Raw genomic sequence first — 17008 nt, forward strand, 5'->3', positions numbered from 1 at the left:
AAACCCACGTGTTTTTGCTGATGGGAACTTGGGTCCCCCTCGCAGTGCGGGTGCAGCGAGCTGTTTGGCTGATGCAGGGCGGAGTGCACGCGCTGGGGTGTACAGTTTAACCATGTCCTGGATGTAGGAAGGGCCAGATCCATTCGCAGCTTGGTACGCAAGTACCAGTGTCTTGAAGTGGATTCTAGCAGTTACCGGAAGCCAGTGAAGGGAGCGGAGGAGCGGCGTGGTGTGGGAGAATTTAGGAAGGTTCTAGACCAGACTGCCAAGGCACACATGGATGAGCTGCAGAGGTCGGATGGCACATGCAGGTAGACCAGCTAGGAGGGAGTTGCAGTAGTCTAGGCGTGAGATGACGAGAGCCTGGGCCAGAACCTGCGTCGCTTTCTGGGTCAGCTGGGGACGTATCCTGCATTTACATGCAGATAAACTTTTATAACACACTAAAGGAAAGGGAAAACCCAAAAGAGCATCATAGGGCCTCTTTAAACTGAATGCTATACTAAGTGTAGTGTTTTTCTATATTCATTCTAAACCATCGCCTATTCTCATGTTAGATTGTGGCCATTTTTAGAAAAGGTTTCCAGGCACCTGTATGTGAAGATACTAATTGTTGTTTGGTGGTGATTTTTAATCAATGTAAAATAATAATAACAAGTCAACCGTGCATACGTCATTTTCAATACTTTAGACTTATTAAGATATCTTCTGTTATTTTAAATTCTATACAATATAATTTCTGTTGTTATAATGCAATGGAATGAGCTCTGATCTCACCGGGGTCCTCCTGAAGCTACTTCAGAGAGTTCCTCTATATAGACCCTCCAGAAAAACGCGGGCTAAAATCCTTGATTATGCGATTAAACATGCAGGGTTTTTATGTGATTTTATGCGGTGAAATTGCGAAATATGCGGAAAGTTGCGAAAAGGAATAGATTTTTTTTTAAATATTGGGCTGTCTTATTTATTCTCTCTCACACAAAACCTGCCACTAACGTTAAACCCCTTTCCTATTCAATTAAACACATTCAATGTTTATTTATTGTAAAAGCAATTGGGCTATGTTAATCACACACACACACACACACACACACACACACACACACACACACACACAGACACACACACAGACACACACACACCCCCCACACGCACACACTTCTCCGCCTCATTCTGTTTTCATTTACTCGTTCGTTATCTGACCAGCTTCAATCTTGTAGGCTACTCACCTCGTTTCTTGTAGCCCTCGAAAGGGTTTTGGAGGTTGATGCCTCGGTGAACGTGAGTTGTTTGGCTTTCTTGTCCGCAGAAGCCGAAAGCATTTTCGAATGTTTGAATGAATCAAAGTGGGTCGTCACCGTCGACTTTCTCTTAGACTTATGCTCCAACACACAGTTGCACGGGGTGCAGAATAGTTTCCCCCCACTTTCGTGAAAGACATCGGGGTACTGCTTTGCCCGGTCTTTAGCAGAAATGTTCGTCGGTAAATGAGATGGATCAGATTTTTTCATCTTGGTGTTTTCTCTCTCGTGTGAGTTCCACACGTTCACTCTACGGTGTTGTTTACCTTCTGTGATCCGCGAGCTGATGACGTCACGTCATCATCATCACTACATCACGTCAAGACGAGTTAACTTTTTTTTCTCTCAACTTTGTGTGGAAAAATGCAGGGATTATGCGGCCTTTTGATAAATATGCCGCCTTTTAAAAATCTGCGCCATTTTGCTGATTATGTGGTAAATTCTGCGATCGCAGGGTCGCGTTTTTCTGGAGGGTCTATCTATAGAACCACTGCTGTAACTGGAGTGCCTCTGTTTCAGTTTGAGAAGTCGTCGCGGATCTCCAGAGAGGCGGAGGACCAGCTGAAGGTCATTCCCCAGTTCTGCTTCCCCGACTCTCAGGACTGGAAGCCCTCCTCAAACACTCCAAGGTCAGCACATGCAGTACAGTCATACTTTTAATTGCATGCTAGGTGTACACAGAAGTAATCATCCCTAAGGCACCATGGTAACATGATACTGTCTTTTCATCTTTCATCATTTCCTTTATGTCTGCTTTTGTTGTCATTATACACACACCTTTCATGTGCTCTAATAAATGTTGTCTAACTTTTCTTTCCTGTACACTATTTAGATAAGATCAAGCACTGTAATTAACACTTGTTTTATGTTTAATACCCCCATTTCCTTCTTTCTTATTTATATCCTCAGCTGTGGCCCTGATGTTGCAACAGCTGAAATTCCCCACAGTGATAATTAAAATTTCAACCGAGTGAATTCAATCTCTAAGTGCTATGGGGCAGTGTGCATTCTTATTTTATTTTATGTTTCACTACGGGGATGATTGTTGCAATGTGGGTTATGATGTCAACTTACACTGCCTTCCTGTAATTAAAACACTTTTTATTTGGTAGTGCAAACAAATAAAAGACACACCTACCACGCACCATTTATCTAGTTTCTGCATTACTATTTCTATTTCATTATTTGTTATCAACTTGTTCCCAAAGATGTTTTCTCAATCTCTTTTTTTGGCTTTTACATAAGGAAATACAGACGTTTTAACATTAGTGATGTTTTTTATTTTTTATTTTGGGAACCAGTGCCTTTATTGAAGTGACAGTGCAGAAAGGAGGGACAGTAGGAGTGACATGCGGTGAAAACTGCATTTTTTTAAGCAGTTATAAGTCATATAAAATCCTTTAAACGTAATTTCCTGTGTTTTGATCGAATTGTTTGTAATGTTGTTCACAGTGAGACCTTCTCCTTTGTCCTGACCTCAGAGGATGGGAGCCGCTGGTTCTGTTACTGCCGGAAGATCTTGGTGAGTGGCTGTGTTAACATTTCAATCTGAACCATTGGATCCGTAGCTCTGTGTGTGACGACATGGCAGCCGGCCACATGCTTACTCCAGCTCTCTGTACATCTGATTCACACACCATAAACCACTTCTGAATCAATGACACAAGGCCAGAAGAATGTCATCTTTTCCCCTTTCTTTGCCCCACAACGAGAGCTGCTTGTAGGTCTTTTCAAGACACTTTTCGAAACACTTCTTTAGATTAACATGCTGTGTATCTGCCTTTCTTCTTTTAATGTTGCGTCATGTTTGTTTATATCCTAATGATCATACTGTGGTTGTCTTGTTGAGCTCTCTGTAACTATGTTTTCTTTTGCTTATTCAATCTTTAGTGCAGACTAACATGAAGAGTTCTGTTTGTTTTGTTGGCAGATAAGCTCACTGCTACTATCATAAAAGTTTAGACTTTAAACTCTTTGTTTATCCAACACAAGGTTATCGCTATTAAACGTATTATATGGGCTTTTCATAAGAACCTGACTGTACTTCATGATGTAGTAATCGATGTTTTTGCAATTGAACACCCTTACAATTTCCTTATACACCGCTGTCGACATAGAGACAGCTGTGACATTTAATTTGCATTTGTTATGAATTCTTTACTTATGATAATGCAACAAGACAGAGCAAGCCTGTATTACTTACTATTCCCTAGAGGCTGCTGAGCACTGTTGGTGTTACTTCAGCAACAAGGCAAGTTTTCTGTCAATCAGGAAAGTTCAGTAAATCACAGAGACTCAAGGGAGAGAAGCCTGAGGGCATCAGGAAACAGAAAACATGTTCTGAGTTAAATATAATCCACCATCACCAAAATTAACTTAGTCTTTAAAGCCTCACACACTTGTCCCTGGGGATGATACGGGAATGTGACACAGTCATGAACAGCTGTCAAATGTGCAGAGTGGGACAAGTCAGTGTAGCATCAAAACGAAACAATTATTTGAAGGTAAAATAGACAGGTTTCTTTAATGTTAACATATTGTTTACTTTTTAAAGATTACTTTGGCCAAGTACCAGTACATGGGCCGCCAGTCCTCCAATGAAGCTCTATGGCGGCCCTAGTGCTAATATATTCAACGTGTTTAGCATATTTATCCTATCTGCTACTTGCTTTCTGACATGAAACTGTTTGTGTCGTTCAGCCCATTGGAAAAGGGAAGAGGCTTCCCGAAGTGCACTGTATCGTCAGCAAACTGGGCTGCTTCAACCTCTTTGCAAAGGTAATGCTACTATAAAGGAAGCTTTTGTTGGGAGATGAAAAGGAGCTGCCTTTGCTAAAGTTCAATGGGACCCCTCTAGAAGTGTGTGTGAAAGCTGCTGCCTTGAAACTCCTTGTATGTATGAGGATGGAATGACGTTAACCTAGAAGATAATCCTGAGCAATCCCTGGGTGTGCCTGATATTCTATACATGCAGCTGGGTCACACCCATTTTTACAGTTGGCCGGGTTTTATTTGCAAACAGTAAATGTGGATTAGCAAGGAGGAAAACATCTGCGCCACTGTGTGTTTAATCTGCTCTCAGGATAGTCAGTGTTTGTCTTTCTGTCTGTTCAGATTTTGGAGGAGGTGGAGAGGCGCAGGGAGATCTCCCCAGCGCTGGTTTACCCATTTATGCGCAGCGTAATGGAGGCCCCCTTTCCAGCCCCCGGGCGCACAGTCACCATCAAGAGCTTCCTGCCTGGCTCAGGGAATGAGGTAACCCTGAAACCAAAATGGGAAACGATGATTAGTGTTTTTGTTCTTCCTAACCACATCTTTCTGCAGACTCACAATGACTCAGAATGGGAGGTTTTTTGTGCAAACAATAGGGGTAGCAATTACGGCTTTGAAAGGTTCATGTTGGGACAGATTTATTTATTAACAGACAACAATCATCAATGTAGTCATTACTGTTTGCAGATTCTAAATAAGTCAAGTAATAAACATCTTCAGGAGTTCAGAGGAAGTGCTGCAGAATCACTGCTTTCTTCTCTTTCAGCAGTTAGGGGGTTATTAAAGGGATAGTTTTTGAGCGGGGTGGTATGAGGTACTTAAAGTAAGGGTTACTTTAAAAATGTGCTCTGTACAATTAAATGTTAAAAAATGTAATCAGTAACATCATCTAAGCAGCAAAATATAAAGTAATGTAACCTGATTACTTTCTATTACTTTTGGATTACCTCAATATCAAATGCAATGCAATATCAAATAAATATCAAATAAGATGTTTTTAATTTAAGTGGATTACAACAGAACAATGAAACCTTAGTAAAGAAGAAACAAAGATGTCATTTTATATTAGAGGCATACGGAAAGAATAGTTTACAAATGCTTTTAAATTGAAGGCAAAGTATTTTTGTGTCCACCTAATGTACTTATATAAAGATATTTCAAATAAAGAAGAATGAAAGTATTCTTTATTAAAAACAAAAACAAAATCCAGGCACTAGGTCTACCTCTATAATATTTCAATCTTTATTTTAAAATGTGTTGTAACATTGTAATACCACTAGTCATTTTCGGGTCCTTTTTTAAAAAAATAACAAAGTATGATAATCTGATAGCGTCTTTTTTTGTGCAACTCTAAGGGAATACAGTTAGCGCTTTCTGTGTCCTGATTAGTTACTCCCCAGTAGATGAGTGCCAGAAAGCAAAAAGGCCTAAAAAGACCACCTAAAACATGTAATATCAGTAATACCTTTGCTTTGCCTACAAGGGGGAACTGAAGTCATTATGTATGCTCTCTTCAAAGCCAGACTCCTTTGACAAAAACAATCATTCAAACTTGGGAATACATGAGCTGCTGGCCTACCGCTCGACTGTTTAGTTTGTCTATGGTATTTTGTGACTTAGCGCTCTAACCCTTTTCGCCCACTTTGAAGAGAGCATTGATTACAACTTCTGGTTGAATATATTGTTCACTGTTTTTTTTGTGATTATAGAAGACATATTATGCTCATTTTCAGGATGAATAATTGTATATAGTGCCTCTACTGTGACATCTTTACATGCTTTAATGTTCAGAAAGGTCTTTATTTCTCTCGACTGCTTTTCCCCCTCTGTCTGAAACACTTCAGTGCTTCTAAACTGCAACCTTGATGTTTGTAAAGAGTCTGTTTTGCCAATTGTGATTACTTCATCAAGCAGTTAGTGTACAACAACTACATGTCATAACACGGCATTTCCACTCATTCTGTGCTCTTGTTGCTCGTGCAGGTTCTGACTCTGTGTCGCCCAGTGGACTCCAGGCTGGAGCACGTTGACTTCGACAGCCTGCTGCAGTGCCTCAGTGTCGGGAACCTCCTGCAGGTGTTTGCCTCCCTTCTGCTGGAGAGGAGGGTCATCTTCATCGCTGACAAACTCAGGTACAGCTGCAGAGCCACATCGATACATACTCAATATAGAAGGATGTCATAGAGTGCTGACACAGAGTTTTATTATTAGATTAGATTAGACTCTCCCTTGATGCGTGGCAGCTATACAATACTTGATTACATCACACAGACCTTGCACTAGTGTCAGTTATCTGTGTGTATCTTGGCCTCAATAAGCTAAGCTGTGGCAAAGTCCCAAAGGCAAGTTAAGTCAGGTTTATTTGTACAGCCCAAAATCCCTTACGGCCCGTCTACACTACAGGCATCAAAAAATGCTTTCAACGCTTCGCCCATTCACTTGAATGGGGTGACGTAGAAGATTTTTCATCTTCGCCGAACTGCATTGTGGGGAGCATGGCATGGCTTTGCAAGCATCACGAGCATCTATCGGCATCAAAAGTTGAACAATGTTCAACTTTTGACTGGAGACATTTGATACAAAAGAAAACGGAATAAGTTTAGAAATCACCGTCTGATTGTACTTTCTCAAGACAAACAAAACCAACCGTCTATTGAGTGACGTGATAGTATTTTAACATCTCTGAGTAATTTGAGGAAACAATAGGGTTGTGTTCCAATAGCCTTGATTAATTTTGCATTAATTTATTACTTCCGTATAAAATAGTATTTCTTTTGTGAACTTGACATGAAGTACTACATGCATTAGCTACAAAAAACGTAGACTTGTTGGGAATGTTAAGAATTGTGGGCGACAGCTGTCTCTCTGTCGACATGTACATTAAACGTAACTAAACTTAAGAATGAATACTATTACGTTGTTCTGTGCTCGTTCGGACATATGGATGATAAGGATCTCCGACCGACTCAGTGTATAACCACTAATGTATAAAGTCGTGTGCCCGCTTAGCTCAGTTGTCTTCAAGTCATTTAGTGTCTGAGCTGCTTCGGACTTCCTCGTAGTCTCTTCTTTGTACAAGAGCTCATTTATATTGGGGAAGTGGTTTAATTTTGATAGAAATTTCGAGTTGTGTGAAACAGGGACCCTACTATTTTTGCCTCGGTCAGAAAACCTTAGGACAGTAACCGCCCCCGGCTTTCTAGTTTTGTTTGTTAAAAACTCCATTTTATCTGTCCAAAGAATTACATTGTATAACAATGAAAAATTTCTAATGAAACCGGTCATGGTCATGTACCCGGCGTCGGAGGTTACTTCGAGATACCGCCGGGATCACGATTTATAGTTGCACAAACGTATAATCAGGGATGACGTTCGAACGAAGGACTGTCTTTGGACAACCACAGCAGTCGCCAAGGGTAACCTTTTTCCCTCTCCGGAAGGCTTCCGTGACATAGCAAGTCCGGTTTGCCGGGGACGAAGGTTGGAGAACGTTTCCATTACGATTGTATTTCGCCTTCGAAAAACAAACCCTCTACTTTTCGCCCGACGGAAACGTTTTTTCAGTTACCCTGGGGGAGATCTTCACACACCTTATCGACGACCCCGGAACTTTGAGGAAACATACATACTCCTACCTTACTGATTGGATTCTTCGTATTAGGCTCGTTAGGGTACACCCACACGGACTTAAGGATATGTAGCGTCGGACCCACGTGTGGTAAAATGTCACCGCCTAATAAACGTTGTCACTTTACACCTAATCGTTCCTCCTTTTGTGTTTTTTTTGAGCGCGGTGAGTCTCTCTCTATTTATTGTAATTATGGGTTCTTGAGTGTGTGTGTCTCTGTTATAGGTCACAAACAGAAAGACAGACGAGTCTGACCCCCCACTCTCCGGCGTCCGCTTCTAGAGGGGTCGCGACCAAATGGTAAAATTGTGGTCGCATTACCTCCGGGGGAAAGTCGGTGGCCCCCGGTGTCGTGTAGTTTCTCGAGACGGACCGAGTCCCTTACCAGTGGACTTTGGTGCTTTTACCCGTTTGCTAACTATCACAAAAACAAGAGCGATTGGTGTAGAAAGCGTCTGACGTGTTACTGAGGTCTTACCCTGCCAAACACCCGTTTGTTATCCCCATTCTCGTTATTGCGCGCGAACTTTCCGTCAACCCTGAGGTCTCAATAGGAATAATTGTCTGGTTGTTTAGTAGTTCAGCATTACAGTAAGTGAACAACGTCTAAAGATGTTATCGAGTTCATTATTTGTAGAGCTCCTCAGTATCCTTCACCGCGTCTTGTGCCGAAAGGAGAGAAAGTCGGTCAATCCCCCAATAATTTCCCTATGCAAACACTCGCCCCACCATCCCTCCATGAATTTCGATTCCAATGAAATTTTTACACCGAGCATGTTGTAATTTAATTTTTTACATTGAGTGTCATTTGTAGTAGATTCGTCCGGTTTTTCTTTTCATTACATGGCTAATGCAAGATTAATTGATAAACCTATGGGAGTTATAGGTTTCGTTACGTTATAGTTATTATAGGTTTATTCTGATGAAAATTGAAATTCACCTAATGTTGTCTGTGTTGACTTTGTGAATCATTCCGTGGTCTCTTTCGTTCTACAGTAAAATATAATCTCCGTATGCCTTTCTTTGATGTTTCCGAAATTTTAACTTCCGTTTCATAAAAACACAGGTGGATTACATGGACCGATATATAGTTTCTATAAAGTTTATTTTCTTCTTACTTTCATAAGAATATTGGTTTGTCTTTGTTTTAGGCCGTGAGTTCCAGATGGGAGGATATTTGTCAAGTTAGAATACAATTTTACACGAACATTGTAACATTATGGTGGGATCAGTAAAACCAGGAAAAAATTTTTTTTTATTGTTCATACTATTAGACTATCGCAGAAAAAAACACGTTGAGATTCCCTTCATGTTCAATCGCGGAAGACACAGGAGCTAATCAATGAGGGGTCATCTACTCACGGTTCTTTCGTTTTTCCGGTTTTTCCTGGTGGAATTTTGGTACATATCAGTCATTATGGAAACGGAAAACGGATGTTTCCCCCTTGACTTAGTAATACATACGGAGAGTTTTCCGGTCTGAGGAAAGACTGTTTTTGTTGTAAGTTGAACCCTGTACTCGCGACCGGGATGGCGAGCGACAAATTCAAAGCGCATACCATACCAAACACTGAATCGCAGATTGCGAAAAGCGGTCGAACTTCCTCGTAAACTAATACTTGTGTGAAGACAGACTTTATAACAAGTGACAAAAAACACGCTATAATTCCTGTATAATACGAGTAAAAGGTCGCTTACTTATTCGATATATCACGGAGGATGGCACTGGTAGAAATCGTGCGACGGCAATTACAAGTCTTTCCGAAATAAAGAGACGCTGATCGAAAAGCGGTGGAGGACAGACTTTGTGCAAGTCCCGAAGATTGACGTTGGACTTCAAACTTTCTCACGCAAAAGCGCCGGTTAACACTAATGAAGTAGTCGTCAATCCATGTTGTTGATTGTACGTATTGTGCCGAGTGAGTAGACACGGACAACTCTGGCACGTCCAAGTACCTGGCACAGGCGGTCGACGAGGTCGTCCCGTGAATGAAGCTGTTACGACCCGTCACGGAGTCACAGCCCTGGAGGACGTCCTACTACGGTAGGAAGACGACCTCTCTTCCCAGTAGAAGAGCATGTTGTCCATATCGCACGTCTCGGGTAGCTATGATGAGTTATTCCTAAGTACTCACGACTGTGTGTCTCAAAATAATACTCAACTAAGGCTGAGAGGAACCGCACGTCGATAATTGTTTGACTATGTTAGTGTGTCTTGAAATCGTGATCTCACTATAGCATACATAGAACCGGAGTTTTCGTTCGACACCGTTGGTTCCTGTTCAATTAGGTCCATAAAATGTCGGTTTTGGGAGATGTCCCGTGCAGATGAGTGTCCGTAGTTTTTACGAAGTTGCGAAGCGGGTAAGTTCAACTTACACATGATTTCAAAGTAGGAAGCCGGCTTGGCGTAACCCCCTCGTACCGGTACCCCGACACGTTCGTTGTCGCATCGAAGATTCTGGCCGTAGTTTTCTTGTTACAAGTGTTTTCCGAGCTACGAACCGTTTGTGTTAGTTAGGGCAAATACGTGTTTAGGGCGGTCACGTCGGCGTCCCGGTTAGTTCTGGCGCACGTTCGACCCTTCTCGGTCTCGCGGCGTTGTAAGGAGTATTAGGTTTGTCTCTATAATGTCCGTTAGTGGGGCCAAGAAATGTCTGGTCTTGATATTGTCCCTGGTTTGGCCTCCTTGTCCGCCTCTTCCACCCGTCTCTGTCATGTCCCATCCTTGTCGGACAAACCCCTCATAATTGGTCAAATGAAGCAATAACTGGTTGTCGCCCTGTGTAGGTATTCCAAACCACCGCAACGAGTGTTTTTAGCGTTCGATGTGTTTAGCTAAAAACTACCGGGCATCTGCTGTGCATCAGGTCACCGAGATTGCCCATTGTGTTTGTTTCACGACTGAGTGGGCGTTCCGGATACTTCGCCCTTTCTGGAATGTGTCAATTCATATTGTAGGAACAACGTAATAAATGATCCATTATTTGTATTAGCTTTGTTTACATGTCACATATTTTGCTAGATGACTTGTACAGACGTATGTATTGTTCTCGATAGCAACAGTAATGTATGTAACCGACTGGAAAAGGTCCGCTGATGTGTAAGCGGCCTCTGTTGGAGTAGAGTCCAAATGTATCTCCCGTTTGTGTGTGTTGACCATATCTTGTGGTCAGAAATACATAGTCGTTTCATCGTGAATCGTCAAAGAAATCAATCATTAGATAGTGTTTTTTCTTATCAAAGTCTGTGTGTGCCCGGCCTGGCGACATCGTGTACTGTACGGATGAGGTAGCGTTAGAAATTCAGTTGGTTCGTGTCACAACTTATATGGACGTCACCGACACAAACTTACTTTTAGTTTAACTTTAGTCCTTTCTCTATCGACGTTGTAGAAGGCGCGTCTGCTTTTGAAGTAGAGAAAAGTTGAGGTGAAAGCTCCACTATCTTAATGATGTTTCTTACTGACGATTGTCTCGTGAAAAATTGAATTATTTCCTGACCGAATAGATATGTGGTCAACTCATCGTGAACTTTCAAACCGAGAATACTTTGGACTACATGAATATACTAAGACAAAAGAAGTTCCAACATAGAAGGCCAGCTTCATCGAAAAATAACTTCAGCGGAACCTATTTTCGCAGTCGATTTACATTACATTACATTAATATGAACTATAGACCGAACATAGTCATAGTCGTTGTGTACACGTCTATCGTTTTCTAGTAGCCAAATAGTAAGTGTGACTCATGGTAAAACACACACAATATATACACAAAAATAAATATTCGGAATAACTATCTATTACTTTTTGTTCGAAATACAAAAATATGGAATTGACTCTTTCAAGGACCGAGTTATTCCGGGCCCCCATCTCAGTCGTGAAACAAAACACATCGGGACATCTCGGGTGCCCTGTGCATTGCGAGCAGATGTGATTGTCGTAGTTTTTTAGACTAAAGACCCGGCACAGACTTCGAACCGCTGAAAAAACCTCGTTGCGGTGGTTTTTTGGTTAGTTGTCTTAGAGGGCGGGGGCTTTGTTATTGTTTCGTTATCGTTACAATTTTTGCTTCAATTGACCTATATTTGAGGGGGTTTGTCCGCTTTTGGATGGGTCAAAGTGGGGTGACAGAGACGGTGGAGGGAGGACGGACCAAGGAGGCCAAACATAGCGGCCATTTATCCAAGACAGCATTTCTTGGCCCCACTACGATGGCAATTATAGAGCAAACCTTATTACTCTTCTTACTTGCCCCGCAGACCAGAGGGGTCGAACGTGCGCCAACCTACCGACGCGAACGTGACGGCCTAAACGTATTTGCCCTAAACTAACCGACTACTGTTCNGCACCAGGGGGAGGGACAACTGATTTAGTATGAATAGCTGATAAACATGTACCTGCATTTAATGTCAGCTAAAAGAGCAGTGAAATGAAAAACCTCTGAATTTTCTGTGAAGATATTAACAGTAGCCTACTTAATGTCAGCTTAGTAAAAAAAAACATTACAATTTACAATGGACTACGCTTAGCTAACTGACTAAATTCCACCACTCATGGACCACACCCACCGCATCCCTCCTCACATGCTTTCACTCTGCTAGAAAAGTGCTGCGTTTGGAGGCAGGAGTCTTAGGACCAAACCATTACATGTAAATAGAGGCGATTGTATAGAGGCTTTGGATAATTAACTTTTGGAAGAAAATAAGTTAAATGAATCGTAAGTTTAGTGAGAAGCCTACTACGCAATATAACGTTATATTAATGTTAATTATTGATGAAAGGGTACTTACATTTTTTTTCTTAATGTTCTAAACATTTTGGGGGCCCCTGCTTGTCACGGGCCCTTAGAATCGTCCTAACCTTTCACCCCCTTACGGCGCCCCTGACTACATCTCCTGTCCGCCATCACCCGCCCTGCATTCCACAGATTTAACGTTCAATTATTCCAATATGCCACGCTGCATCCACCGATTCTCCGTGAAGGACGAGAAGAGGTCGCATATTCAATAATTGCAAATCCTAGACCGCTACGCTGCAAATAACATCAGCATCATTAGTGCATGTTTGAGCAATTAGAAAAGCATCTGTCTTTAATCACAGTTCGAGGATACAGAGTTATTATTCTAGCAGCTTTTCACCTCAAAGCAGGAGTTTGAGATGGAGGTTGTTTTCTTGCATGTACTCTCAAACGGCTCAAAAACATTACAAACACCTTTCAATATAATGCTGTCCAGTAAAATATAACTACATATTGAGATTTACTAGGCAATCCAACTCTTGCATTGGATTGCATTAGATTGGACAGCTGGCAACTGGGTGTACATTACCTATTTTAGTCTAATAGGAAGGGGATATGCATGACACGTTGCACCATAACTACATAAAACACTTGAGTACACACTGTGGGTACTGTATATAGCACTACTTGAACATCTCTTCAGCTATTTTCAGCTGAACCAGCCTTACATCTGCACTGTGAGTCAGAGACTTGAGGCGCCGCATGGTATTTTGTGTCTGTCACGAAGCGGAGATCCACCACCACAGAGATACTAGTACTATCAGCTGAGTGAGAGTCTCAGAGCTCCACAAACTAAATCCTCAAATGTTGTACATGCCGGAGGGTGAAGTGCAGTCTCCTGCTGGCTGCAGCATCTCCAGGCGGTGGAGGCTCTGTGTGGTTGGCGCTCTGTGGGGGATCCAGCTGAGGGGATTTCGAGACGGACTAACTCCGAGCCTTTCAAAGACTCTTATGTTTCTTTCTTGGCAGATAGGGATGGGGCAGTGGACATGCATAGTGACAGATACATCTTATTTACATAGGCATATCAGAGTGCTGGGAGATATAAGGGTATGTGTCAAGGGATTGGGGTAGGCAGGACCCAAATCCAGTAATATGTCACTGAGAGAGCAGGCTCTGGTTGGAAATAAATAAAACAAAGAACAAAGCTTGGTGGCACAACACAAGGCACAACGGGATTCAGGGGATCCAGGAACGTGACGGGAGAAAAAGATGAGCTGAATAACATTTGTGGAAAAAAGGAAGACAGACGGACAGAGAACACTGGGACAGACAGGGATAATTACACACACAGACTCATTACATTGACAAGACACAGCCGGAGAGGGCAGCAAGGTGATTACACACAGGTGGAAGGATTCAGGGCAGGACAAACAATCCCAACAAAAAGCAAGAAAACACAAGTGACACAAGACCAGATACAAAGAGAAAATACTCTTCAAAATAACAGGAAACACAAGAACCTAGACCATGACAATGCAAAACATCAAAATAGTTTGAATCCAGTGATCACTGAAAAACATGCAGAAATCCCATTTATTTTCTATCCTAGCCTTATTCTATTTTAACCATGGTTTACTTTGGTGCTTTGATTCTCTGCCTGAACTTGATTTGGCCCAACCCCACCCGCAAGGTTCTGGACAATTTGGGCTGTCATTTCTCAAATGTCCCCCAGGCTTGATTCTGATGAGCTATCTAAGGAAATATTCTTCTTCAAACTATTTTCGTAAAACTTTTCTCCTGCACTCTTGACATTAAGGTAACATTTGAAAAAACCCTAACAGAAGCTTCTATATGAAAAAGGGACAACATTAATTACAGCCCTACTTCAGCTTGTAATACATACATGTATATAAACTCTGGTTTTTAATTTGTCCCAAAGCAGATGCAGTGGTAGAGTATGTTGCAATTTCTTTTGGCTGGACCACAGATTTAACTTACTTGTATTAACTATAATCATACAGACCTTTCTCATGCACTCACAAAGCAGGAATCTAAATGCGCTAATCTGGTTTCTATAATGCCTTGCCTTGGTATTTTATTAATTATATTACTGCCGTAACACTAACCTGTTATACATGCATGGTGACTGACTGTGTTGGGGAGAGGCAGGAGGCCTTGCTGGAGGTTAATCTCCTGTATACCAGCATAACTGTGACAGACCATGACGGGGGGGTGGACAGATGGCTGGACCTGAGGTGTGAAGTGGTCAGCTGAGGGGTGGGTCAGATACAGCCTGCAGGGGTGCAGCTCTATCAGGTTCAGATGGTAGTCTGCTCACCTGGTGGTCCTTGGAGTAGAGGGGGTTAGTAGTTGGTGATATCCAACAGGCTGGACCATTTGACACCAACTTGGTTTGCACGTCGGGCTATGCAACACACTTTTGTCTATGTGGTCAAACACTGCTTTCCCTGCGTCATTTGTTTGTTTGTCTGCCAATACATTCATTATGCTGAACCTATTCTTGAGGTTAAGTGGCTACGTTGGTTATAAAGGGCAAAGGCTATTATTCATTTGCACTCATGCTGTGTGTGTGAAGTGATTCATTGAGTACCTCTGATGCTTGTACTTGACCTGCCTTCCCACACGTCTGTCTTCCCACTTCACACAATCAGGTTGGGCTAATCTGCAAACCAGGACAATCTTGTAACAGATGGAGGTTTAAAAATATAATGTGGACTCCCTCTTTTATACTAACAATATTTAAATTCCAGGTCCCATCCTCCATATATATAGCAACATGACACTATAAGCGTAATAATTGGATATTTTAGATATTTTATTCTCCACTTATTCTAATTCTGAAGAGGTGGATGCAAGATATCAAACATGCATTATTTCAATATTACGATATCAGTAAAAGAAACCCAGTACAGTTAAAAAATAGTGATCTGAAACACTGACTTTAAGCCCCATGTTGATATTTTCATTTTCTGGCAGTTTCTCGATGAACAGTGAAGTTCTGGCAGCGCCTGATTGAGGAATGTGTGCTTTCTGTTTCAGGGACTCTTTACTGTACATTCAGATCAGGGAACACTGGCAGCTGGCTGCTCAGGAGTGCATACAGCACACAGCCTGTCAAAACCCACAAATGCTGTAGCAGAGCGGAGTAAAATAATTGCTTAAAGGGGGTTTCAATTTCCCAAAGTAAAAATGATATCCCAAATTATGACATTTAATAGAAGAAAAAGAGATGGAGAAACAGAAAAAAAAGTCAAGACAGGATTATTATAAGTGTAGGGGGCTAATTAACAACCACAGAGACTTTGATGTGTCATTATGGAATAATGAAAATATCACTCAAACACTATTACAGCAATATCAAATGTTCATTAGACACCCCTAGAGCGTCTCTGCTTTAATATTTTTTTATAGTTTAGCACAATCATTTCATTCTTTTAATATTTAATGACTGATGGAGTTATTATTTGAAACCACTAAGAATTCAGCTTTTGGGACGTGACTGGATCTGAAAGCGGACTTAAAAAATGTAGCCGTATGTTATAAAACGCATGCTTGAGCAAGACAAGTTAGAACGAATAAGAAAAGTCAATCTATTTTGAAGAGCAGGAGAGAGATTAAAAAAAAAGTCAAAATTAGGTGTGGAGCGCGAGAAGATGAACTGAATAAAAAATAAATTGATCAGAAGGACGGCTTCCAGCAGAGACATGTTGGAGAGTAGAAGCCCTATTGTGAAGTGCATTTTACATGCTAATACTGTCGAAAATAAAACACATTTGATTGAAAGCGAAGTCAGATCCCTACTGCGTTTTGTAGTGATTTTTTATGTTTTGCTGGTGCAGTGCAATTGGCATGCTTCCCAGGCTTTTATTTTTATGCCTCAATATCTATCATTAAAATAATTACTCCTACACAACTCTTTCTTTTTCAAAAATCCATAAGGCATGAATATCACAATGCTTATAATAATCCTTGAAGGTCAGATTTTCCGATTTTGTGGATGACAAAACAATGGTGACTGACAGTAATAAAGATTTGATACGGCTTTTGAACAATTCGATTTTAGATATTTTATTGTAACTCAACAAGTTTTACCACAAACACATTTGAATTATGATGACATTGATTCCCTGTCTTCAAACTAGGTTGGACAGCTAAGGCAATAGTCCGGTGGCCGACAGGTGCAAACACGCCGCAACGGCCAAGACACTTCTGTTAGGAGAAACAGGCTGGAGTTTAAAAAACGATGCAAATGAAAAAATAACACAAATGTGCCAAAACTCAACGTAGAAACATCTTCACACTCGATTGCACATGCACAGCATTAAAGGTCACCTATTATGCAAAATCCAATTTTTCATGTCTTTTGTATAAACATGTGTCCCCTCTGTGTAAAGAGATTCTGAAAGTTTCAGGAAAAAATATTCTCTCACTTTTTGTCCTGATCCATTTCTATAAAAACCTGTGAAAATGAGCTGATCAGATTTTGGCCACTTTATGATGTCATAACGATGTGTTGTCTTGTGTAACCATTAGCCAATCAG

The 17008-nt window shown here is 41.3% G+C and overlaps 1 protein-coding gene across 2 annotated transcripts in view; it reads left to right on the plus strand.

The window, feature by feature from the left end:
- The window catches only part of dennd2c (DENN/MADD domain containing 2C), a 43616-nt gene that overhangs the window by 18142 nt on the left and 8466 nt on the right, over positions 1-17008 (plus strand). For both annotated transcript variants that reach the window (XM_010795166.1, XM_010795168.1), the window contains exons 9-13: positions 1821-1930; positions 2754-2823; positions 4002-4079; positions 4416-4556; positions 6057-6205. In XM_010795166.1, the coding sequence (XP_010793468.1) occupies positions 1821-1930; positions 2754-2823; positions 4002-4079; positions 4416-4556; positions 6057-6205 (548 nt within the window). The remainder of the gene's footprint in view (positions 1-1820; positions 1931-2753; positions 2824-4001; positions 4080-4415; positions 4557-6056; positions 6206-17008) is intronic.

Source organism: Notothenia coriiceps, unplaced genomic scaffold (assembly GCF_000735185.1).
Source record: "Notothenia coriiceps isolate Sejong01 unplaced genomic scaffold, NC01 NC01_scaffold00037246, whole genome shotgun sequence".
Taxonomy (NCBI): Eukaryota; Metazoa; Chordata; class Actinopteri; order Perciformes; family Nototheniidae; genus Notothenia; species Notothenia coriiceps.